Source organism: Gallus gallus, chromosome 2, assembly GCF_016699485.2.
Source record: "Gallus gallus isolate bGalGal1 chromosome 2, bGalGal1.mat.broiler.GRCg7b, whole genome shotgun sequence".
Classification (NCBI taxonomy): Eukaryota; Metazoa; Chordata; class Aves; order Galliformes; family Phasianidae; genus Gallus; species Gallus gallus.
The window spans coordinates 40141876-40168303 of NC_052533.1; the positions used below are offsets into that span (position 1 = coordinate 40141876).

At 36.9% G+C, this 26428-nt stretch overlaps 1 protein-coding gene across 1 annotated transcript in view; it reads right to left on the minus strand.

Annotated features, from left to right (window-relative positions):
• The window catches only part of OSBPL10 (oxysterol binding protein like 10), a 105162-nt gene that overhangs the window by 48178 nt on the left and 30556 nt on the right, over positions 1-26428 (minus strand). The window contains exons 2-4 of the mRNA XM_004939425.5: positions 24817-24992; positions 22961-23040; positions 14122-14307 (exon numbers count right to left, since the gene is read on the minus strand). Coding sequence (XP_004939482.1) covers positions 14122-14307; positions 22961-23040; positions 24817-24992 — 442 coding nt within the window. The remainder of the gene's footprint in view (positions 1-14121; positions 14308-22960; positions 23041-24816; positions 24993-26428) is intronic.

Genomic DNA, 26428 nt, shown 5'->3' on the forward strand with positions numbered 1-26428 from the left:
GCTAAATCTGATGTTTTTACATTATCTAAGAAACTGCTATTTGAAGAATACAAACTTGGAAAAAAAAGATCAATGCTTAATAGGTTTATGAAGCATACAAATTCAATCTCACACCTAAAGTTCAAACTCTAAACATGACTAGAAATAAATCAAAGTCCAGCTCCTTCAGCTATGTGAATGAATCATACAAGGCTGAGATTACAGAATGTGTCAGCACTGAACCCATTTACTGTGCAATTCATCACATTAACTGCAGTGTTCCTGTACTAGCTCACTGACTCCAACCAAGCCTAGACAAACACATTTGGCTTAATTATTACAAGATTCATGGGACAGTGTGGATTTTTCCTTATCGCAACCATTTGTAAATCCATTAAATTCCAAAGAAAGCCTTCCGAAGTAGGTGCTTTCAATTTGGAGTTAACTTGTCTTCATTCTCCTTATTCTACGCATGTGCAGCATTTAACACAACAGTCACGATGCAAGTAAATACTAACCCAGCCAGATCAGAGCACCTGAGGACACCAGCATGACACTATCACTGATCACAAGAAAGTTACAGCCTGGTTACAGATATGAAAGATGTTGGTATGCAAAGTCACAGTTTGATAAAAGGTAGCCTGTAATGCTAAAATGCTTGACGATAAAAGCAAGCTAGATGCACTCTGGAAAATTCCGAGTGTTGAGATGCACTTTGCTAAGTAAACTGTTTTAAACACAGTATCTTCCAAACAGAATACTTTCACTAAAATATATATATAAATACACGTATGTATGTATACATGTGTGTGTATATATATATATACATACATATATATATACACACATACATACACTTGAGATGATCAAAGCTTTCGAAAGAGAAGATTTGTAAACGACAGATTCATGTTCCTTTTGTCCAAGCTACTACAATGCTAAAAAAAAAAAAGAAAAGGAAGAGCTTCATCAGGTTTTTTATTATTACATTTCTGATGTATGGTACACTTCCTGTGGCCCCCCTGCACTGTGGCAAATACACTGATACAAAAGGCTACGCTGAGTGTTCTGAAAAGAAAGAACAGAAACTGAACTCAAATAAGCAAATAACCATTCCAGCAAACAAGCATTCTCAGCATCCTAAGACATAGTGATTTCAAGCTCCTTGAAGAAAACAAAGAGTGACATCAGAGGTAATCATCATTACCTCAAAGAGCAAGCAGATACTTTCCCTTTATCACGTAAGGCTACGTGGAGCATGATAAGAAAATAAGTAGTGCCATTCATTGAGGACTCACTTTGCTCTGTCAGTTAATAGCACCCTTTCTCTGCTTCAGTATTCTCTGTGCGGGCTGTCAGCAACACTACTGCTAGCAGCACACTGTCTGCCAAGTTACCTCCAGGCGCTTCCCCTGGAAGACTCAATGCAATGATTTATTTAATTTTAAAGCTTTTCCACTGCCAGCTGCATGTAAGCTGAAAATCTTCATAAAAAAAAATTGGAAAATAAACAACAGTATTCATATGAAAATCAGAACATCCATATAAATAAATAAGTGACCAACGAAAAAAGACACCTCTCGCAGGAGAAAGACAATTAAGTAACATAAATTCAATACACATCACTTTTTCTTTTTTTTTTTTTTAAACCAGATATATATCAATTTGGGAGAGGTGTATCACAAATACTTCCTAATATTATTAATTTCTTGCTTTTGGATAATCATGACAGAAGAAAAGCATTTTGAAAGACATTAGAAAAGGACAAAAGGAGAGGTCAGTATCTGAAACCTCCTGAGAAGAGGTCCAAAGTGATCTGAGTCCAAACCTTGGTTCTCATTTTTAAACAAGCGTGTACCACATGGTTTTTGATTTTTTTTCTTTTGTTGTAATACAAAGCATTGCTTTTCTTAAAAAGAAAAGCAGACACGAAGGAAGAACCAAGAACACAGAAATAAAAACCTTCTATGTTATTGTAAATCAAATACATTAGATTGCTACATAATCCTAATGAAGTTGTTAACTCTGACCTTGAGCAAGAATTCTTGGTTTGATCCAGGTGTCATCAACAATCTCAACCCAGACATCATCAATAACAATACTAATCATCATATTACAAAAATCAAAAGTTAGAACAGACAACCAATTTATATCAAAGTGTAATATAGAGATTCATATACCAAGTATATATCAAGATGTAAGACAAACACATGGAACTCCAATGTCACCAAAATAATCATACCAGTCACTGATGTGACACGTTGGCTAACATCTCAGCACAACTTCACAATTCCCACACGGTACTTCCATGAAGCTTTCCTATTCTCAATTATTTATTCTGAAAAAGGAAAAAGCATAAACATACATGAAAAAAAAAAAAACCAAATATTACTTCCTTCTTTAGCTTGTTTTTAGTCACATCTGGAGAATTCAGTGCTGCCAATCACCAGCTCATAAAGTATGCCTCTCCTATTGAAATGTCTGTCAAATGAAGATAAATTCTACAGTTGCAGTAGAAGCGTGGGGTTTGGTTTTCCCCATTTGGTGTGTTCTTATTTTGAGTTATAACCACCGCAGAGTAAGAGAAGTTTTCTTCCCTGGGCCTAACTTCTGAAAATTCTTCTCAAACTTACTCAAGATCACTCAACACATGCACCCTTCTACTTAATGAAAGTTTTCCTGGCAAGGATTTATAGCTTTACCCCTTTTCTTCAGTAAAGTCATGGCCATTAATATTCTAGTGGGATTCCATCAACAGTACGCAAGGTAGAAAGGCAAAATTAGAGCTTGATATATAGTTGAAGTGAAAGAGTTACATACAAGAGTTGTTGTTAAAGGTGCTGCAATACGTAACACCAATCTCTTATAAAGGAACTTTTTGCCTTTTGGTCCTGAATCTGTTTAGTGTAGAAAGCTAAACAAGACCGTATGACTACAGACATGCTCGCTCTACAATTAAAAGATCTGTATGCTTTGCTTACAATAAAAAAAACTCAGTTTTTGACCAAAGAGGGCTTTCTTGAGCTGCACACAGAAACAAATTCTTCCCACAAAGCTTCAATCTGGATGAAGATCCACAGCAGCCTCTGTGAACATTGTTATGCTAATGAGAAAAAAATATTTTGCAAAAGGATCCTAGGACACTAAGTGAGATATTCTGAAAGCATCTTGGAAAGATGGAACAGGATAATGACATCCATATCAACTGCCCTTTCTTGATTAATACTCCCTTCCCATTACGGTGAAAAAGCACGTAATTCTCTATTATTGTCACCTCAGGATAGCAACCAGCTTGACCTCAATTATTTCAAAGATGCAAACAATGAACAGTAAAACTGGAATGACTCTGTTATATAATAGTTATTAAGGCTGAGACACACACATCCTATCAAAGAGGCTTCAAAGGAGCAAGTTAATTTTCACTCGGCATGTAATTTGCAGACAGAGGCACAAAAAGTGACAGAACAAACAGAACTAAACTTCTGACAATGAGAACAGCAGCTAACCACCAGGACAAGTTTTCCTTGCAGTCCCTGCCCCTTCTTCCACAATTCTATTTCTTTTCTTGCAGAAATAAAAATAAAATGAAAATAAAAAGCACAAGCCTCCCCACTCCCATCTGTTATTTTGTTCTGTTTTCCCAAACTAGAAATTCATATAATCTGTTACAGTAACAACTGAAAAGCCAGTTGCTATATATCCTATTGTCTCAGCTGACATAGCATAATTTCCTTTAGGGTTTTGTTTTGGTTTCTTTTGCTCACAGTCTTCTTGCAGTGCACACCACAGGGTGGTTCCTTCTGAGGAAACTCTTAAAGAACAAAGGAACAAATGTTGTTAGACTGGACTGATTCTGAAAGCACAGCCTAAGACAACCAGTAGGAAACAAAATGAATTGGTTGTTTCCTCTCTTAGCTACTCTTTCCAATCTGCTGTTTCCATTGACGATAATGCTTTTCCACTGGTAACCATCAGCAGGGGCAATGAGCTCCCCAGGCACTGGGGCACCAGATGTACATGCCTAGGAGCAGCCAGCTCTTAGTTGTCATCTCCTGCCATTTTCTTTCAAAAGTGACTGCTTAATGTGCTCAAAATTCCTATGCTCCACTCTTCACCAACACTACGCATTCAAACTATGGTTTGTATTTTTAAGCTCTGCAGCCTGGTCACTTGCCACATATCCTTATAAGACAATATCACTGCATTTTTTAAAAACATGGTTCATTACTCATTGTCTAGAGGCTTCTTACTCTTTGGCCTCCTGTCCACTAACTTATTAATCACATATTCAAGCTACTTTGCTGTTAATTGCACGTTCACAGTAATCAGACTATTTAGCAAATCTGCATACTAGATTTTTTTAAAATTACTTTTTTTTATTTTTTAAGTCTGGAAGGCTGTTGGAGATTAGAGTGAGGAAGGAAAGGAGAGAGAAGAGTATTGTTTGGTTATTGATCTAGAAGCTGTAAACATTGCTTCCAGCACTGGAGGGGAAAAAGTAATCCTCTTCCCTGACAAATTCTCAGACTATTGCAACTTGGGCATATAGGACGTACCTCCTCCTTTCCCCTTCAGTGTTTTAAAACAGGCAGAAGCTCTGCAAGAGAAGGAGCTCATTAGCCACCTGTTTTACAAAAGCATTTCTCTGTCCAGAAAAAAAGAACAAAACAACAGGATATTCTCAACAGATCTCATCTTTAAGTACCAAGAACTATATGAAAATCTGTAACTGTTAATGTTCTCTGGGACTCTATTTGAGTGCAAATACTTTATCTGGATGCAAATACTCGAGTTTCCAGGAAATTCTGCTTCTCTCCACATGCAAAGACAGATCTGAGGGGAAAAAAGAGGTCACGAGAGAGTGGTTCACAGCCTTTGCAACATACATGCAACTTCGCAGAGAGGATTCAACAATTCTGGCAGAATTCCCCAGATTGCTACCGAAAATCTCAGTAAAACAGCCCACTTACCTGGGGGCAAAAGACATCAGATGCTTTCCTTTGCTGTCTCAGGCAGACTTACTAGCATACATTGTTAAGATCATACTTTCAGACTTAAGATTAAATACATGCTTTCTGTATACAGTCTGCCCTACTCCTCACCTGGGAAACGAGATAGTGAAAGATGGAAAGAGGAAATACTTTTCATCTTAATCAATATCCTGAGATATTTACCTACTGTTGGCTCCCCACTAAGCTATTAAAAAAAAAAAAACAACCCACGACTGTTCTCAGTCTCTTCCTTTTTCTTCTTTTTCCTTAAGATCAAGAGAGGACAACAGCTCTCCCTTCTTAACCAACATATACTTCAGGTTCTTCTCCTTGCATAAGAGGAAGATTCAGAAACAAACCAAAGTACTAAAACACTGGAGTAAAAACAATTCCTCTGATACCATCAGCTATCTTAAGAATGTTTCAAGGAGCCACTAAGCAAGCCTTTGGGTGAGAAGTCAAAGCTTTTTACTAAGATCTGGCTTTTGTAATAAACACTCAAGTAAAAAAAATCATGATTCAGACAGCATCAATGAGCACTTTTTCTCCACAAATCAGGGTGCGATGGGCTATGCTTTATTTTTCCTCTCCTCAAAACACTCAGTATTAATCTAGCAAAGGCCATTTTGCCACTGGAGGGAGCTGTCTCAGCATCAGCATCTATTTTACGGCAGTAGATAACGATCGGTTTTCTTTGTTGCCTGTTGTATTAAAGCTCCCTGTGGATAATCTACACATCTACAGGTAATGCTTGACATTTCCTGCCAACATAAGGCTGGAGCAAAAAATACAACTAGTATGTAGTAAATCGTTCCCCCTGCTATCTTAAGAGCTCCTTCCTTGAATATTTGTTTGTCTACCTGTTAGATTAACCATATCCTATTAACAGCCACCTACTTAGACTTAACATTTGCTATTAAAGATAACTCAAGAGGAGCAGAAAACAAGGATCTTGAGGCAAAAGCACAGAGAAGAGTAAAAGCATGTAGCAGCTGCAAAGGTTGGTAGTGTTTTGCTTAGGACTTTTTTTCCACCTGATTTGCTTCCAGTGATCAAGAGCCAAAAATTGAGAAGCAAAAGGAAGACGCCTGCAATTTCAAGTAAATCTTGGACAGCAACTGGCTGCCATCCAGCCAAGCAGGAAATGCATTGTTGTATTTTAAACCATAGAACATAGCGTTGAGAACAGCTTCTGAAAAGCTTCTGGTGGAAAATTAGATTGTTTAATTTCACTATACGGATTACCTCAAAATCTGTGAGGAAAGTCATTACTTTTAATGACTAAGTGTTACAAGTACGTGTTATCCTATGAGCTCTTCTGAACAGCAGTTTCTTCTACATTAAATAAAGATCAGTTAATAGTTATAGCACAAAACTGGAAAGCCTATTTTGATTACTGGCAAGTAAGGCACATTTGTGACTGTTAAGCATTCAAAAGGACACCCAAAAGGTTGCTGCTAGTCATTAAGTCAACATCAGCAATCACAGAAATATTCTGTTAGTTCATCACTGTATAGCATGCTATTGACAAAAGCTATTTTTTTTGGTAACTTAAGCTGTACTGCTCTAGAAGATAAATTATACATTTCAGAGGTAGATTTTTAAGCGAGGCGATTATCTCAGAACACATCTGACAACAATTCTGGATTTTAGAAGAAAACAAACATTCCATTTCACCTCAAAAACTCCTCTGGTGATACAAAGTAACCCAATATACCATACAGGTAGTTCTTATGGAGATTTCCACTGTGTATATAATGGGTTTAGGTGGCAAGGGCCCAGAAGCTGCCACATGTCAGGTATGAGCCAGCTCCCCCAAAAAAGACCCCTTGCAGACACCCAGGTCACTGCAGAAAGAGGGCAGGAGGTGCTCTACGCACAGAGCAGAACTTCCCTGCAGCCCAGGAGAAGCCCATGGAGGAGCAGGCTGTCCCTCTGCAGTCCGTGGGCACTGCACAGTGCAGATCTGCATGTGCAGCCATAGAGTAGCCTATGGTGCAGCAGTGGATGAGGTCTGAAGGAGGCATAGCCCATGGAGAGCCCCTGCAGGAACAGCAGCCAGTGAAGAGGAACCTGCAGTGCAGCAGGAGGACCAGGGAAGCTGCTGCCCATAGGTACCCACGCTGGATCACTGATCCTGAAGGGACCCTTGCAAACCCACGCTGGAGAAATTTGGGAAGGACTGCATCCTACTGATGACCCTAATGGGGCTCGAGGAAACAACCCTGAGATTTAGAGTACCAAGCTCTCACCTTTAGTATCTATTCTTACATTTACTTCCTTTCACCCCCAGCCCAGTTAGCTACTTAGGTTGTAGTAAGTGCAAAATAAAATTCTAATTCTGTCACATCCCACATCAAATTCGTAATCTGGAAAACTACTGTGCCAGACGATAACAAGATTTGCTTATAATTACTAAGAAGTTCTCTTTAAACAACTCTCAGGTGGCACAATTTACAGCAGAACGTCAGTTTTCATCAAAGTAGGTATTACTTCCCCATCTGGGGATCTGTTCTGCTCATGTTTTCTGGAAATCAAGTCAACTGTCACTGTCAAGGCTATCTAAACCTGCTATTCCTGAACCCCAGATGGGAAGCCCTGGATAAAGCATATCCCTATGGCTCATGGCAAGTCACACAGAGATAAAGCACAGTAAACCCACCCTTGGCCTTATCCCACTGTCCCAAAGCAGACTGTCAACTGGTTTAAGTTGGTATAATCAACTTCACAGCACTGAAGTGGTTCAACATGCAGTGCCATGGTTTTGAGACAGTTTGTGACACACAATAACACAGCTGAACTGAACTTACACTGCAACTTTTAAACAAATTCACATGCTTTGCATTCACCAGCCTAAGACCTACCAAAAACCAACAACTGGATAAGTGGGAATCTCTGGGAGGAAAAGCTGCAAGCAGTCAGCCCAGAACAGAGCAGACATTATCAGAACACACTAAGCAGTACTTGAAAGAATCTAAGATGATGTTTCCTGAGCCAGACAAATACAGAAACCATTTTTGTATTGTGTTACATATCAGTTACAAGTATACATCTAATAGCTGTAACAAAGTTACAAAGTAGTGTATTCAAATCTAGCCTGATCTAGCTCTTTTTAGCCCACTGGACAAAATGTTATTAGCCATGGAGGATATTAATCACATTTCAAAACTACTGTCAAAAACTGCAAGCCTGTAACCAAGAAGCAGACAAGGAGCTTCTTAAAACAAAGTGTAATATACAGAAGTTTCAAAGGCATTGAAAACCTCAAAGCCAAGCTTGAGCAGAGGAAATCATATGAACATGTTGCAAACGTCACTGATCACATCTTCGTTAAAGATGACAGCTACAGTGTTTAGCATCTTTCATTTGTAAAATCAAAATGTGTCCTGCATTTATTTGTGCAGCAGGCAGAACTTGGGTGTTACACAAGGATTTGAACACTCTAAGTCCTTCCAAAATGTATATAATAATATAAATTGAAGACTGCATAAAATGTATGAGCCATTTCTATGGTTACTTTCTCCTGGAGGTCATTTACTTAAGTACTTTCTGTAATTTACATTTGAAAACTGGCTAGCCACCTTGTCATCACCGAGAACACTCAAAAATATCTTCTACTTAATTTAATAAAAATTGCATTTAAGTAGGTTAACAAAGCAGCCCATGTATCTTGGAAGCAGTTATCGCTGTTATAAACATGGCTGTAGAAATTAAGCAAACCTTGTCTCATTAAGGACTTGCTGTGAACATCACTGCTGTACCAGCTAGCCAGAAAACTGCACTGAAAGGAAGGCTGCTAAACAACCAGCTGTCCTCTCATCTCAAAAATAAGGTTTACAGAACTATGTTTTCCTCAAAGCTTCATTTCCAAACTGTCAGCTCTGAAACAACTGCAGTATTCGTGCAAGAGAACAGCCTGGTTGGTTTTCAAAATGTAGGTAAGCATATGATAGGGTACAACCCTATTTCATACAGAACAGGTGAATTCTGTTTTATATTCAACATTAATTGAGAATTTTGAAGGCATGAAGATGAAGAAGACTGACTTTCCCTCATATTTCACTACTAAAGCTCCTCTGGAAGCTTTCTGTTTAGTTAAAATGTAATGAAGTGCTCTGAAAACTAAAAGCAGTAATCTTAGCTTCTCCAAAATTGCTTTAGAAAACAAATGCTGCAGCAGCCTCCAAATGTAGCTATCATACATATATTATCCCTAATTTATAAAACTGCCATTTAAGTGATTGAAAATGATCATCTTTGCACATACTCAATTACTACTAAACTACAGGCTGAGAAAAATTTAATAAAAAGAAGCCGTGTTTGCATCATTAATATTTTTCAGATTTGGAACAAAACAACAAAATCAAAGTAGTAGCAAATGTCATTCACTCTTGACATTACTCACATGGGCAAATGGTGTAATTTAGAAGAACATTTGCTCTGTAATTCCCATAGCAACCCTAATTCTCCCTGCTTGTGTATTTGGAGTCCAAGATGACACTGCATTTGGTTTCGTATTTCAGCAAAAGTTGACAACAAGGTGTAGTTTAGAAAGGTGCAACTTGTATGCACTGAACTGCAAAGGCAAGGTGAAGGTTTGCATAATAAAAGTATTCAACTCTTGCTATGCAACTTAATAGTTACTGCTTTATAGTACAGTAATTTTTATAAGCACATGCACATTTACCACTTAGCCTGATACCCACAGATATTTAAGCATCCCATTTATTCCCTAAGGAGACATGTTTTTATTAAGTTTTGCAACACTAACTTGCAGCAGAACAAACAGCCTTAGGAGATGACACATCTACAGACAAATCAAACAGTCTCTAAAGAAACTGTCCTGGAAGACATCAAATAATTGTATCTGCTCCTATGTGGTCTAATTTAACTTTTTGTCTACAACAGTATGGATAGTAATTAATCATACCAACACTGTTGGACAGCTAGGAAGAAAGTTCAACATGCTTGTGCTTCTCATACTGTCTGAGGAACACAGATTTCTAGAGAAAGCAAATAACTTACCAGTCAGCTGCATAACTCCTGCAGGAATCAAAAGGTAATGACTTTGAATATGTAGCAAGACTGTAATCTTGCCAAAAAGCAGTCCTTATCAAATTCAGGGACTGTCCACTTGCAATGTATGTCATCATGGTGGAGGCCTCATGAAATCCAGATCTCACTGCAGGTGCTCAAAATACATGCCAATGGCTAGTCCATTATACAGTACCACAGGTGGTTAAATACACCCTATTTCAGAGGGATCCAAAATTTTCTTTCAATTCCTCAAAATGATGGAAAATAAACAATTCTCTAGACTTCTTTTGGCTAACCCTATTTAATTACTCCAATGGTCTGTAAGTTATTAACATACGTTGCTACAAAACGTTCACATACTGCAATTCTTGGTTCATCAATAACAGCAGTAACACTGGCAGAGGTTATACTCTAATCACTTCTTCTCAGCCAAAACGAACATCATTCCAAAATAAAGTGTGCCGCTATTACTTAGGTCAATGGCAACTCAGATTTAGTAAGAAGTGTGATGCAGCCACTTGGCTTTATGTTCTAGCTAATTTTAACCACCTAAAGGAAAGAATTCTGTGGGTACAACTCCTATCACAGATTGCAAAGAGGATAATGATACATATAGTTTAAAAAACAGAACGCAATGCCATGACTATGCACACTTTGATTACTATACAATAGTCAAAATCACTCCTTTAACGGTAAGTTATAGGCAAATAGAGAGGTCAGATCTTGAATAATTCTGCATAAAATACAACACGCTATATATATATAGTTCTTCCAAATTAATATATGATGAATTTCACTTCTGATGAAGTATTTTCAAAATCAATGTAGACAGGACAATCAAGATCAAGTTAATTGAAGAAAAGATCCCATCTAAGAGAATAACAAAATTTAAATAAAAAAATACATCAGAATGAAAACCAGTGATCCTCAGCTTCTTCTCAACTCAGCGCTATGCAAAAGTGTTAAGTTTTTATGGCAGTCAAAAGCTCCATATTACTGCTTAGTTTTACACTTACCAAAAGTTTTAAAAAGTGATCTAATTTTTGATTTTGAAAAGTTCTGATTTCAGAACAGCACCACTTTCTGCATGAGTCATTTTGGGTACCTTCATGGCCACTTTTACAACTTCTATAAAATTCCTCACAACAGTTTGGTTCTAATTAGTCCTCTTTGGTATTGTTTATTTTATGCTTCAATTCTCTATTTCAACTAAAAAAAAATTAAGTCAGCCACAACAAACAACAGCAGAAAACAATCTATTGTTAATTTTTACTATGAAAGGAAAAAGAACAACCATGTATCACCAAATATCACTGCGATATGTCAGAGTTGCACATTCGTCCTATTTGCTACACAGAGATACACTTCACTGTTTGCAAATAAATATCAAATATTTCATGTCAAATATCAAATTTCATCAAATCAAAATAAATTGGTCCCAAATTGAGCAGCAATTTCAAGTTCCCAGGGATATGACACAAGGTAGTGAAGACTGTACATCCCAAGTGTAGGATGACCTTTCTACTGCATTCCTGTTTTTCATAGGTCTCACAGATGAAGTCACAGTATTACTATAACATTGTTTAAAATATTTCCCTCCCCTAAAAAAAAAGGAAAAAGGCTTCTTCCCATTTTCCAGAAGCACATCATCTCTTTCCATTGATTCAACTACTGTATTTTACAAGATGTAATATGTTAATATAGTCCTCTCTGTAGCAAAAAAATAAAAATAATAAAATAAAAATAATAAAATAAAAATAATAAAATAAAAATAATAAAATAAAAATAATAAAATAAAAATAATAAAATAAAAATAATAAAATAAAAATAATAAAATAAAAATAATAAAATAAAAATAATAAAATAAAAATAATAAAATAAAATAGGCTTATTTGGATGTCAAACTTTCAATTACTTCATCAGGGAGGGAACACTAACACACAGATCTGTAAACCTCTTGCAGACTTGTCTTATCATTGTTATCATACCAACACCCAAATAAAAAGCAAAGATTGAGCTGTTGACTCTCTGCACTTTTACGTCCTACCTTTCCTCTCTTCACATAAAAAAAGAAAAAGGACCAGAACAGATTTAAGGGCAGTTTTGTGAATGCCTCTGGCCACATCTCTATTCATAATTCTAACAAAGGGTAAATCTAACAGTCACTATTGACTGATACAGGGAACAGGAACATTTACCCCAAAAAAGCAGGCAACGTGAACCCAAGTCTGTCACATCTACTCCTGAAAAGAGTTGAGAAGGAAATACGTAGAACGTGCCACTGAAATTCAGTATTTCCAGAATAAGGAATCAAACACATCTTATCTTTCCAGAAGATGTAAATAGGATAAGTCAAGCAGCCATTTTTCAGACTCTTCTTTAGGGAAAAAGAAATTAAATTCCAAAACACAGAAGGTAAAGTTCAGATGCCTCCTTATAAAAACTTCCCATATTTATCTTAGCTTAATTTTCTCTCCTTGAAAAATATTCATTTCTTTGAACTTTCAAACATTATCATACGTTCTGTATCTGTTTATTTTTCTTTTTACTGTTGCTCTCTAAGCTTTTCTCACAGGATTTGATGCTCTTACCTGAGCTGTGACTCACAACATATATAGTAAAGTTATTATCTATAATTACAAAATAAAGTCCCATCACATTTACCTTTAAGCAATGACATCACACTGCAGTATTACATAAACGAGTCAGCATTCACCAGGCCTTTTCAGTGGAGATGGTATCTTGACATTTTTTCTGCTTAACATAAGCTAATATTCATTTCCTTCCCGTATAGTTCTTCAGATTTGTTGATTTTGTCTCTTCCCAAATTACTATGAACAGTACACATTAAATCTCTCATTTTCAATTCCTTTCAGTCTCAGTCAGTTTTATTCATTGAACCTGCTACAGCTCCCACTGTTTACTTTATTAATTGAAATAACATACTCTCTGGATTCAGCCCATAAGAGCAAATATATTTAGTAAGGTAGAAACAACTTGAGGAGATGAGTGGTCGGCAAAGACAGGATGTTCTAATGAAAAACAAATAGATGTGTGTTTTCTGTAATACAAAGTTAATATCAGTGACAATCAGTGACTTCACTGACTTCAGGGCAGGGAACAAGTATTGTTAATACAGTACAGAATACAAGGGAAGTTCTCACTTTTAATGTTTGCAGAAAAAAAGCATTGTTTATCAGAATGTGTAATCCAAGTCCTCGCTGTTAGAGCACACTAAGACAATTTATTCAAATTCTTATTTTAAAAGTTCTCAATTTATAAAACATTCCAGGAGACAAAACTTAGATTAGATTCTTCAGATTGTAACTTAAAGGATGAAGGCAGATATTTTAAACTAATGTGATAAAAGAATGCTTTAAAGTTGGGCTGCCAACAGTTTCTTTGGTAGAAAAGGTAGGAAGGGGACTTACAAAGGCACTATTAGAGAATAGCAAGAAGTTCAGACAAAACAAAAATAACAAGGGGTGAAAGATGAAAGTGAGCTCTGTGAACGTCTGCCACATTAAGCGTTATCTCTGTACTATTTTTGCTGTCTAGAAGATAGAGTTAAATCATTATAGAAGTTATAGTTTTTAAACTGTGGTAGACACACTGAAATAAGCTTTTTTGTTTGTTTGTTTGTTTTAATTCGTTTCCTAAGAACACAGCATTATTCTATCACAGGCCAACAACATCAAAATGTCAACAAAGTTAAGACCACAGCCATATAGAGACAAACTGCCGATGGGGGCAGCTGCTCCTTCTTTCACATTCATTCATCAGAATCATTGTTTTCTAGTTACACTTAGATCTTTTACAATCCTTTTTATGATAGAAAAGGTTTTGCTGCATGCAGCTCAGAAGAGATGTTCCTCCAGCGCTGAAGAACCATTGCAAAGTCTGGGTGCTACTTCACCTTTTAATGTATGCACACACAGAATAAAAAGCCTGTACACACCAGACTTCAAGCTGAACCAGAACTAAAGAGAGCCTTTTGCTCAGCAAAGGGATCAAAACAAAACAGTCATACAGAGTAGGAAACAAAGAGAAGTATTGACTTGTCAGACTTGACTGTTTTTTCCAAAGCAAAATAAGAAGTCATATCAGATTCTCTTACCTCTCGAACTTCATGGAGTTGGCCAGAACGCTGGCTCTTAGCTCTTCGAGCAGCTGCAGGTGATTTGTGATGTGTGATGGTAACAACAGTCGGCCCGCTTTGATTCATATGTTTTTGGCCACTAGGAGAATTAACTGTCCCAGGTGGCAGCAGAGATGAGCTTCTACTTCGGGAGGATGAAATGCTCTAAAACAAGCAATAGAGTGTTGATATTAATAATCTTTACACAAATAAATAATTTGCAGTTCAGGCTATAGATCTGCAGCGTTCTACTTTCCACACAGATTTGGACCTGGAAATCTAACTGCTCAGGACTGACTTATTCCTTTTGAAGCATCTGCACTCTCAGCACAGATCTCCTCAGAAATATTGTGGCCACCGCCTTTCTAGAATTGTCTGAACTTGGCCTCCTTAAAAATCTCCACAAATTCCTAAGTGAGAACATACCGTTAGGCTCCTACAACCACGCTTTCTAGGAAAGATTAGGAAGGATTCTGAAGATTGAATAACAACATTTGTCAACATAAACATTTTTAATGAAGACGTTGACCCATAATTCAAACTATTTAGCGTGAACAGCAAGGAAGACAGGAAATCTTATAATAATGCTTCCAGTTGATAAACTTCTGAAACAGTATAGTGCTGACATTTTACCATGAAAAGAGCTGCAATTTTGGCAAAGCCAATCCACAATCAATTCAATTAAACATAACCCTTCTATCCAAAATGTGGCTTAAACTGTTAACAGTTTAACAGTGAGCTTAGGATAAACAGTAAATACAAAAAAAGGCTAGAAACAAGTCTCCAACAGTGTTTGCAGCATGAATATACTCCTTACATACAACCTATAAAATTCATTTAAACATTCAAGAACTTTCTCTGTTCTTATCATTTATCAGTGTTGCTACCTGTTTGTTTGCTGTAGCCAAGCTCAGATGTGCACTAGAACACTTTGACATATCGTATATTGGTGCAATATAAAAAAGCTTTTTTCTTTTATTTAAACTGCTGATCGCATCTGTAAGGTTAAAATTGAAACAGAATAACTTCTACCTCATAAAACAGAAGCCAGTGCAGAGAGTGACATTTACGAGCACTTTAAGAAAGTGAGGTAAATACACAGTGCAATGGGTGAAAAAACATTTAATCTCTCCTACCAGCTCTGCACAAGTAATGATGGCAGCCTTCAATATTTCTGAGAGTTACTGTGAATGTGAGAGACTATTCCTAGAGCCTGCTGGCAAATGCTCATGTAATACTTCTGTGTACAGGTGTACAGTCTTTCCTCCTATACGTTAACATGTTACTCATAAGCACTGCAATTCTGTAGTTATTAAAAAAAGACAAAATCCAGGGTGGACAAGTGCCAGCTAGCACTGGAATTAAAGTCATGTGTTATGTTACCACTACAGTGACCGCAGATGATGAGGTAGATTACCTGGCACTGACGAGATGAAAGAGTTAACTATGTCGCGTGTTCCCCCGATCACTCACTCTCAAATTAGAGTTCTAACTTCTCGAGTTAATAGTTTGATAGTTTTAAGAAGTGGTATATCACAGTCTTGGTACGTGAAGAGCTGCTATGCAGACATACTGAGTGCTCACAGAAGAAAAAGCAAATTTAAAAAAGTGTTATCCCAGAGGCTTGGATGTACACGTGCAAACAACTCCAAGAGTGATGACCTGACTGTTTTTGTAATGAGTACATTCTTTACTACTACGGCTATTCAGATTGTAATAACAGGCACCCATACATACAGGCATTTGCAAAACTATCCATTCTGGCTGATAATTTACAGTCACATTAGAACCGGATTCGACTGCAAGGCAAAACGTATCTATAGAGCATAAGGGTGGAATTAAACATAAAAGAACTGAGTTTCACCATTTTTTTAATTCATCTTTCATCTGAAAGGGCATTGTTCAGAAACAACCACCACTTGAAATAACAGAGAAAGAGGTATTTTGGAAAAGGAGTTGAGTAAAACTGGATGTGACTGAATTTTCTTTTTAAATAGAAGTCCCACAGAAAAGGGTTACCCTTAGCATGATAGCAGAATATATTTACTCACTTTTCTTTTCTAAATTGACTAGCACGAGAATACTTCCAAATGAAATTTTGAGTGCTGAGGAAGAACACGATAATTCCATTTTTCAGCATAAGATAAACATATCCTTCAGTTTAATAAAAGTGATTTTTAGAATTAAATCTTCTGAGACTCACTGATGTTCTAGCATCATGCTATCACAATATGAAAAAAATCCAGGACTGCTACCTTCATATAGCTAACCTGATCACAAAACATAGATAAGCAGCAGCAATTTAAAACTGTGAGTCCAGCCATTAGTTTCGCTTGAAGGAAAGCAACACTATGAGAAGTTTAGTTTTATTATGTCTTATTTTCTCTTGGGGAAAAATAAGTTCTAGATCTGCAAATAACAAGAGAAATATAAAATAAATATGGAAAAATCCATGTGATGTGCTATTTCTGTTTAAACACAGAATAAGGAAGGAATGAGAGAGAATGAGCTTTCAGAAAAAACAGCAGTCAAAATAATCCCATTTAACTTGCACGCTTTGAGAGACATTCATAATTGGACTTGTACATCTATTTCACATATTCTGTTTTGCTTCAAGACATTGTTGTGAATCACCATGAACTGCTTGCAGCTGGCCTATGGACAGATCTTACGGATCTCCCAACATACTTTTGGGAGTCATAAATTTGATAGGGCACCATTAGCACAAAAGCTGCAGCTAGCCGTGTTTTTTAAAATTGTCCTTGTATCACAAGCAGGCAATGAATACACTTCCAAGAAGCAGGCACGCCAATCATTTTAGAACTTGCTTAATCCAGGTTAGGTTTTTCTTACTGTAAGACTTGCCCTAGTGCTTATCAAGCCAGCTCCTAAACTGTGATGTGAAGCAGAACAAAGACTGTGTGACCAGAACGAAAAGCCACCTTAAAGGCACTAAGTTTTGTAAAGGCATATGGCAGCTTGTGATAACTGTTGCTGGTAGACCATCATTTAAGGTATGGAGTGAAAGAGAAGAGAGAATCGGGAAGAACAACGCATCTATAGTTTCAGTAGCAAGTGGTACAGGAAAGGCTGTCCCAACAGAGTAACAACAGGTAACCCAAATCTGTACACATACCATCAGACAACCTGACAAGGGCTAACTATAATCACACTGCCAGGTTTGCCTGGTGTTCAGCTGAATGCCTTGCCCTACAACAGTGCTACAAGATCTCTACATAGAGATCACCTCTGTTCATGGGCCTGTTCTATTAACTTGTCCTTCCCCTCTCAGAACAAGAAGTTATCAATTCTTTGCAACATGCTGAGACAGAAAGATCTATTCAGAATTAACCAGTCTGCATGAATATCAAAGCTAAATACGTTGATTTGAATGGATCCTGAAGATCTACATATTTTCCTCTTCTTTTCATTTTCGGTCCCCTTTTATACCTTACTTCCATTTAGTAACTCTGCTTTTCCAATGAATGTGCTATAAAACTCCACCAGTCCACCATACAAATCCTCTTGCATCTAATCTTGGAATTATTCTTTAGAGGACGTCCATAACATACAGAACCCAAATGAACTCTACACTACAACCACTGGCTACCCAGAAAGTTCACCCTAGGCACATCCCAAAGATAGACATGAAATTCCAACTAGCAAGTAACCTTTACTTCTGTTCCATACCTTAATTCATGAGATTGGTGCAAAACCTGAACAATGACCAAAAAGACACTGAACTGCAAGGAAGAGATACTAGTAAGCGCAAAACACTTAAAGATGCAAAATGCAGATGAACGTCTGCAGTAGGCAGCTTCTACAATCACTCAAGAAAGCCTTTCAAAGTGGAACTGCACTCCTCAGCAGTTGGAAGCAGCAGACCTGCCCCAGACATCTGTACCAGCAGCAGAGCACTGTGCCAACTCAGCCCAAGGACATGGGGCTGGTAACCAACTCCTTCTGCCAGATTCTTCCTGCAACTTCCAGGAGAGACCTTTCCTGGAATGACACACTCAGTCCTTCATGTACTTTCCAATTTTACAACATATTGTCAACACTTACAACCCAGCCAAGTACTTGACTCTTCTTTTGCAGAACTTCTTCAAATTAAAAACTGGGAATGAAAAGCATCTCTTTTGCATTTAGACACACAGCTGTGCAAAAATCAACTTTTCTGTTGCTGTTAAAAATGTTAAAATCTACGTGATTTTCTTTTTTTTTAAACAGCCAAAAGCAATCTAATTACACAACATACTGCAACAGTCATTTTCCCAAATTCACTCTCCCAGGAATTCAAAGCAGTGACAGTAACTGACAGATCTTTGCTTCTAATCTCCTGCTCTTTCCTCTATTATCACTGATGTTCTTCTTTGGTCCCACTGCCTTCTGGCTTGCAAGTAGATAGAAAAAAAAATAATGAAAAGACAGATGAAAGGAAGATACAAGCTCTTCAATAATTAGTAATGCATGGTGCTAGTAATGAGCCAGGAAACCCACAAGCTGAAGCAACTGAAAGGGATTACAAATACCCTTTCCTGAGGCTACACTTTACCATGGTTCCAACACTTTGCCTGCTAATAAAATGAACCCAATAAAAGAAAAATATAGAAGATAATAAAAGGTTATTTGTTCTCACATTCATCCTTGTTTTATGATCTAAAACTCTCTAAAGTATGCCTAGCTAATATAGTCCTGGGTTAAGCTCCTTATTTTGACTGTCCATCTCCAAGAGAAAAAAGCAATATACTCAATGCTTCTATTTGGATATGAAAAATTCCAACAATTAAATAATGTAACCATAGAACAGCAAGTTCCAGCCATACTAATGTTTCAACTACGCTAATGTTTCATGACTCATTTTCCCTAGACATTACTCTTTCTCCTCACAGAGAAGGGTTTTCCACCATTTACCAGAAGCAAACAGTTTTGTTTATTTTCAAAAGCAAATGCAATGTTCCAGAGATCAATAAACTAATTTTTGAAGAGAATTGTCATGTCTGTTTATGGATGATAATCATCTGCTTCAGAAGCACTGTGCCACAGATGTTTTCTACAGAATAATAAATACTGAAATGACATTCCTCTACTCCTCTGTATACATACACAGCACAGCACAAATCCCTGCGTACAGCTTTAAAGCAATGAGAAGTCACGCAGTCAGAAAGTAATTACAACTGAGACACCACCATTCAGTATTTTAATTCCTATCCATTTCTTTCTCCAGTGCATCCTAAGTAAGCAAATCCTGAAGAAGAATATGCACAAATCTGTTTAAATTACATTCTGATCATTCAGAAATATTAAAATGCAAATGACAAACTACATAAAATCCAAATTCTAGCACTGAAAAGGGATGAGCTTATGGGATCCTTTGCATATTTGTGTAGAGCTGTATCTACAGCACTAACTTTTCTGACAGATTATTACCGTGCTTTATCATCTTTAGGTAAGGCGATAGATTTGCCTGCTTTTAAGCAAGAGACTAATGTTTATTTGCTCATAAAAATATTTTATTTGTCAAGAATCATTTCAGCATGCTTATGTTCAACCCTGATTTTTTTTTTCCTCCAAGACTTCTTTCAAAGATTTTGAAACCAGAGATGTGAGCAACTCTATCTTCATGCAAGTTCCGAAGGGAAGTGAAAAATACATACCTACAGCCAAGCAGTGCTTCCTTCTCAGCTTCACTACAATGACCATTTCCAAAGCATGTTTTAATTAGAAGCACGATGCTTTATTTCAGTTCTCCGGATCAAGAAAGAGAAAAGTAGAAAAGCATACCAGGGAGGAGGGAAGAGTAAACTTGCTGAAAAGGAGTTTTCATGTTAAGAATCAAAGCTAGAAACCTCCACTAGTCTGGCTCTATAGAAAGTTACCTTGAGCATGTTAAAAACATGCATTCTATATTCCATTTGGAAAGCGAAAGTTAACTCCATTGTATTCATTACTGAAGGCAAAAAGAAACCTGAGAAAACCGAAGAGCCTGCAAAGGTCTGACAGTGATTCTTCCAGCTGTAGAGGAAGTAGTACACATCTGCCTCAACCAATTGAGGCAAGTGCTGACTTCAAACTTCCAGAAATTACTACGGGTGCTGTTTCTAAATTACAGATAAATCACTGCAGTTGTCCCTGGAGAAGCAGTTTTAATCTTCATTCTTTACTCCCTCCATACAGACTATGATGTCCATTTGAATCCAATGACAACAACTTCAGGGAGTTAAATCAGAGGAGAGACAGAAAAGTAAACAAAATTTTCTGCTAATTTAGTTCCCCAAACAGCCATTCCAAAGGGCCAGATGATGGCTGTAACAGGCTCTAGGAACACTGCTTGAGAGGAAGAAGAGACAGAAAATCTCTGAGACAAGCAGTCATTAGGTTGGCTCAGTTTTAAATATGTAGCCTGAAACTAAACCAGAGGAAGGTTAGTTTCTGGCCAGATTCACTTTGACCATTCTCCATGCAGGAGAAGGAAGACAGCAAGGCTTTACCATATGACAAGCAGCGTCACATCTCCCGCTTGTCTTTTATCAGCGCTCACCCAATTCCTCAGTGAGCTAGTTTCTGATGCCCAAGCTCCTATTGGCATGAAACACAGCAGAATCTGCACAAAAGGTGGCAGCAAAAGGAAGGGAACTAGACTGCTGTGTGCAGCTGCAGAGAACTGGAAGATGGGATGCGGTGAAACAAGGAACTGCACCACCCAATTTTCAGCATCTCACTGCTCAGCTCTGAGCTGAGCGCTGGAACAAGGAGTCTAGTCCTTTGATCTTCCACAAACCTGAGAGTTTCCATCTCACCACAATTCAAGGCACAAGCTGCTTCACAAGATAAAGCTTTTTGTTCCTGGCCGAGCTCCTGATACACGCTGAGAAATACAAGGATTATATATGCCAATCCAACAACATACACTGAAATTAAGAGTTGTATAAAAAGCTCTCTGTGTATTTAGTAGTGGTTTTACAGCCACCATCATCAAACATTCAAGATAAAGGGAAAATAAACTGAAAAACGAAAACGCTTTGGACAGTGCATGGATATAAAATTCTTGGAAGGTACCAGAAAAAAGAAAAGTCATGCACGGGCCTACTTTTTGAATTCACTTTCTCTCTGAACTCCAATTTGACTTTAATTAAGACATGGACAATCCAATTGACTTAGAATAGTCTTTAAAAAAAAAAAAAGCAGCAATCCTATCTAGACACAGATGACTTCTTCCAACGAGTGCGATTTGGCACTCTCTGGAGGCTAAGTGCTCTGTAATTAAGCAAAATGAAACCTGTATGGGAATATTGAGAACACTGGAATTATCCTACAGCACGGGTATTATTTGCCAGAACATTATCCTTTTATTGCTTTTTTATCATTAAGATGTAAAATTTAATTAAAACACAGCAACAGACTTAGCTTGTATTATGTCTACTTGTCAGCTGTGCAGCTCACCTTTGGACTATATTCAGTCAGTATGCAAGCAACATTTTCATACAACTTTTTTGTGTTGTAATAAGAACATAACATTTATATGAGAAAGGGATATAATCAGATTCAGATTTAACTATGCGGTTGCTTACACCTGCAGGACTTCAGAGAAACTTCAGTAAAGGAACACATTCCACGAGAGATTCAAGGGGGATGATGAAAATTATTATAAGATATCATTGTTAGAGAACATGATGGAATCATACAGTATATATAAATAAAATATATTGAGAATAGCACCGGGCCACAGCCACACAAAAACAATATTTAAATGTCTGGCAAAAGAATGAAAAGAGATTAATGAAAAACTAAGTTATTAATTTTCCTCAGCAAAGGCTTTTAGTGAACCAGAATAACTCCCTAACAAATCACCAGCACTCAAAAAAGAAGATAAAAATGTTTCTATTTCACTTCAGACACTTCAGTGAATGCCATTCCCTTAAAAATACCACCCAGCTGTTCAGCTAACATATGATCAATATCTTCTGGCAGGGCAGGGTGGAGCCCTTCCCAATTGCATTTAAATGCATTTATTTATTTATATAGCAAGCAATTCGCAGCAGGAAAGCAATCTTTTTTTTCTTGTAAATATATTAACAAAGGTGTTTAAAAGACTGAATGTGAAAAAGGAAACTGCTGGTTGTTTTTAAGTGACTTTCAGTATCTACACAAAAAGCACACAAAATAAATACAGTAATGACTTGTTCCTCAAATTATTTTTGAGGAACAAGTCATTACTGTATTTATTTTGTAATCTCTCCCACCTTCAAGGTGCATTCGAATTTAAATAGATTCAAGCCATTCCTGCCAAGAGGCAGGGAACACTCTCGATTCATCATTCTGCTATTTGTAAAGTACCTGTTCAAAATGTTTGTCTGTTTGAGGAGAAAAATTCACACATCACTTCTAAAGAGAAGGAATTAATATTAACCTTCACATGACGACACCTTCCAGATTTCTTAAAGAAGTTGTAGAACTGACCACTGCTAACATATACATGAAGCTTCTTAATAAGAGCCATTAAACTATAAATACTAATCAGTTTATCACACAGGTATTTATTAATGAATGGTAAATTTTTCAAGAACCATCTATTGACAGCATCCGAAACGCATTTCATGAATTTCCCATGAATTGGACAATGTTTATTTAAAAAGAAAGAAGCCCGACTGACTTAAAGAACTCTGTTCCAGATAGGAAGGAATTACAACTTGCTACTTTCATTCAGAAATACCTGAACACAAATACAAATCACAGCAGCCAGTCTATCATCCACATAATTCTGTTCCTCACCTACACCACATAAAACAGCCATTACTTCTCCCTCTTCATTATTTACCTTTGAATTACCTTCCTTGTGGTGTTTGGCACAGGATCGAAGCTGATTAATCCAATATTGTTTCTCCTTTGCATCAGCAGCTATAACAGAAGCAAGAGAATGCAAGAGTTCACACATGAACTTTTTTTTTTTGCGATAACAGAAGATGAAGGGAGGAGGAGACAAGAGGGAATGGAGAAGGAAGAAAGGGAGGGGGGGGTTATTTACTCATTGGGACTGTACATTTTAGTTTATTCTAGTTTAAGTATGTGCTATTTCTGAAGTACAATACATCTAAATCCCAACTTAAGATGCTGTGGCCAGTTGGAAGCAATAAGCTTATGACTCTTCTTCATAGTTATCTCTACCAGTTGTTATTTGTCTTGAGACACTCCTTACCAGTCTCAGACATTATTAAAAGCAGAAGTATCTCAAGATGGCATTCAACTTTTCCTTTTAATCATGTCCATGAAGAACAAAGGCCATGCCACAGCATTCAAATACATGAAAACACAATATCCAGGCCCATCAACCAGACAAGCTACAAGTTCTGCAGACACTTCAGCTCTTCTTCAGTGTAGTTCAACTGAACTTCTCTTTATATCTATATTTTGCTGGTATGCCTCTTAAAGATACAGCGTCCCCTGACCATCTTTGAAAAACAGGTTTAAAAACTAAGAATTATGCTTTCTATATTAGATGGCTCCTGTATAATGCTGGTAAAATACACTTAGGAGAGATTTGTGCCTTTTTTTTTGTTTGTTTTAAACAAACCACTAATATGCTAATTAATAACATCAGTGCAGAATTGGATACATTCAGTAAATATTCTTTCCTAACTTCCTTTGCTATTAAAAATCTCAATGGTTATTGACTCATTATAGAATCTATTAATTTTATTCAAGTCCTTAAATCTCACTACATTAAAAGCAGTATGCTTTAAGCATCCAAAAATCTCAAGTGAATAAGCATGACGAACCAACCATGTGCATTCATGATTTCTAACTGCAAATTCCACAACATTTGAACTGAAGTTCTCCTTGCTTGATCTTGTGTTTCAGTTCCACACTTAAAATGATAACTGCCTTCATTTATACTTCTATACATGTACCACAGAAAATCCTACATAGCCAACTGAAGTTGTGGTCAAAACAAAACTAACATTATTTTAAACTTTTGAAACAATGTATGACATGTCAGTTTTTGTTTTGTTTTGTTTTTAAAAAGTACCTGTTCATCTTATTTTTATAAATTGGTTTTATATGAAAGTATTTTTTGTATGTTTGATCAAGTACTGGTTTGTGGTACTCTTTTTTTTTTTTTTAATAACTTTTAATTTCAAAGTGATTTTCATGTACCCTATAGTCTTTTGTACATTGGAGGATACATGAAGGCAACATATTATATTAAAAGTATACTAAATTATTCCAAGACTAGTGAAAACAGAGTATCTTAATAGTATTCCACTGGCATTTCCCCTTCTTCAAGCCTTTAGCAGATTCATTATTACATGTTGTTGGCATGATGGTGGCAGGGGAGAAGATTAGAAATTAACCGCTATGATGTAGACAGCAACATAAATAGCCCTTCCTTCCTTCAGTAGCAAACTAGAGGCACTGAACAATCAACATGCCACTCTAAGAACTTAGAGAACTTATCTTGAGGTATCTTCCAGCCCTATAAGACAACATGCATTGTAAATTCACATGTACTTAACTCCACATCACTATTCCATTGTGTTTTATAGCGTAGTATGCAAGAACGCAGCTATACAACCACTACCTTCCGACAGTACAGGGAAGTAATAGATAAATGAGAGGAGATGCAGAGGCAAGAAAGGGAGAACAACACAGCTGGTACTTTAAGCAGCACTGTACCTCTCAACTTAAATATCTCTCCGCTAGCAGAGTAGACCACCAACATGTGCGGTACTTCATCACTGGGTGATATTATAGCTCCAGCTAAAGACAAGGCTCCTCGAGGCTTCTGGGTTTTACTTTGTTCATTCACAAAATACTGCAGAATTCCTGTCTCAAAGTCCAGCACAAAGTACCTGTTCAAAGAAATACAAGATTTCTGTGAAAGGGTTTTTCAAGTAGTTACTCAGAGGAGCACAGATCTACCTTTAAAAAAAAAAAGATCATAAGCAACAAGGTTATGCCACTTTTGGTAAATAAACCAATTATATAAGGTAATACTATTTTGACTAGTAGTTGCTTGGGGGTTCAGGGTGTTTTTTTCTTAAGGACATTTTATTCTTTTGCACAGGTTTCTTCCAGATTAACAGTGAGGTTCATACAAGTCACAAAAGCAAGGAAAGAAGGCTTTAACTTAAGAGATGCACTGAAGATATGGAGACAGTTTCTTTCTGCTGGTTGCTTTTTTCCCCTTGCATTTATAACCTTGATATATATGCTAATTCCCTACAACTAGTCTTCTGAAAAGGAGGGGCTCTTTTTGCACAAGGATGAGCACAATTAAAGTTGCAGTATTTTCACTTCTGTGATTGTATTTCACACACAGCTGTTATGAGTTCAGTTCTGAAAGCTGAACAAAGGAAATTGAACATTCAGTTCCCATTAAGCACCGGGTAGGAAGTACCAGTGGCTATCTACAATACAGCTAAGATGTGGGAGCAATAAAAATAATAATAATAGTATTAATAATAAGCAAACAGAAGGTACTATGTCTAATTTCCAAATTAGTTATTCACAGAATGTTTTCTGCAGGATTCTGAGGAAAGCTCTGGGAGGTTGAAACAGAGAAAACAAATGCTTCATGTAATAAAAAAATATACATTTAGAAACAAATGAGTGCAAACATCAGAGTCCTTATTCATATCTAAACTCATTAAGCCAAACATCTATTGTTTGTACGGTGTGAAAAATTGTGCTCCAACATAGCTGTTTTGGAAAGGCAAGGAGCAATAATAGCCTCCTGCTAAAGAGTAAACAACCAACATTATTCTACTTCAGTCTTCACTCGCTCATCTTTGATTGGCCCCAGCCATTCTACAATAAACTAACTGCTAGGACTGTAAGACCATACAAATGAAATTAATCGTGTTGTTCAAGTGAGACAGAAACATTATTTTAAATACAGCCATCTTTCACAGCAGCACATATCTTAAATTGCCTTTTCCTACAGGAATCATACATATAATTAAGCGAAACAACAATTTAGCTCTTTGCCAAGAGGGGACAGAAAACCATTTAGCTCACATGAAGGGCAGTTTGCTGTGATTCCCAACAGCCTAGAGTGAATGTGACACAATATGACGTACCTGCTTTCCTCCACAAAAGTAAAAAAAAAAAAAAAATTCTAAAAAACAGTCCTACCAAATTGACTAATACTACTAACGTGGGCATTTAGAACACATATTTGCTATTGTTCCTCTAGATAGGATTAACATACTTAATACAAATCTCTGCTCAGTATTTCAGGAACTCTGACTAACCAGACTTGCTGTTTTGCATACCCCAGATTGGC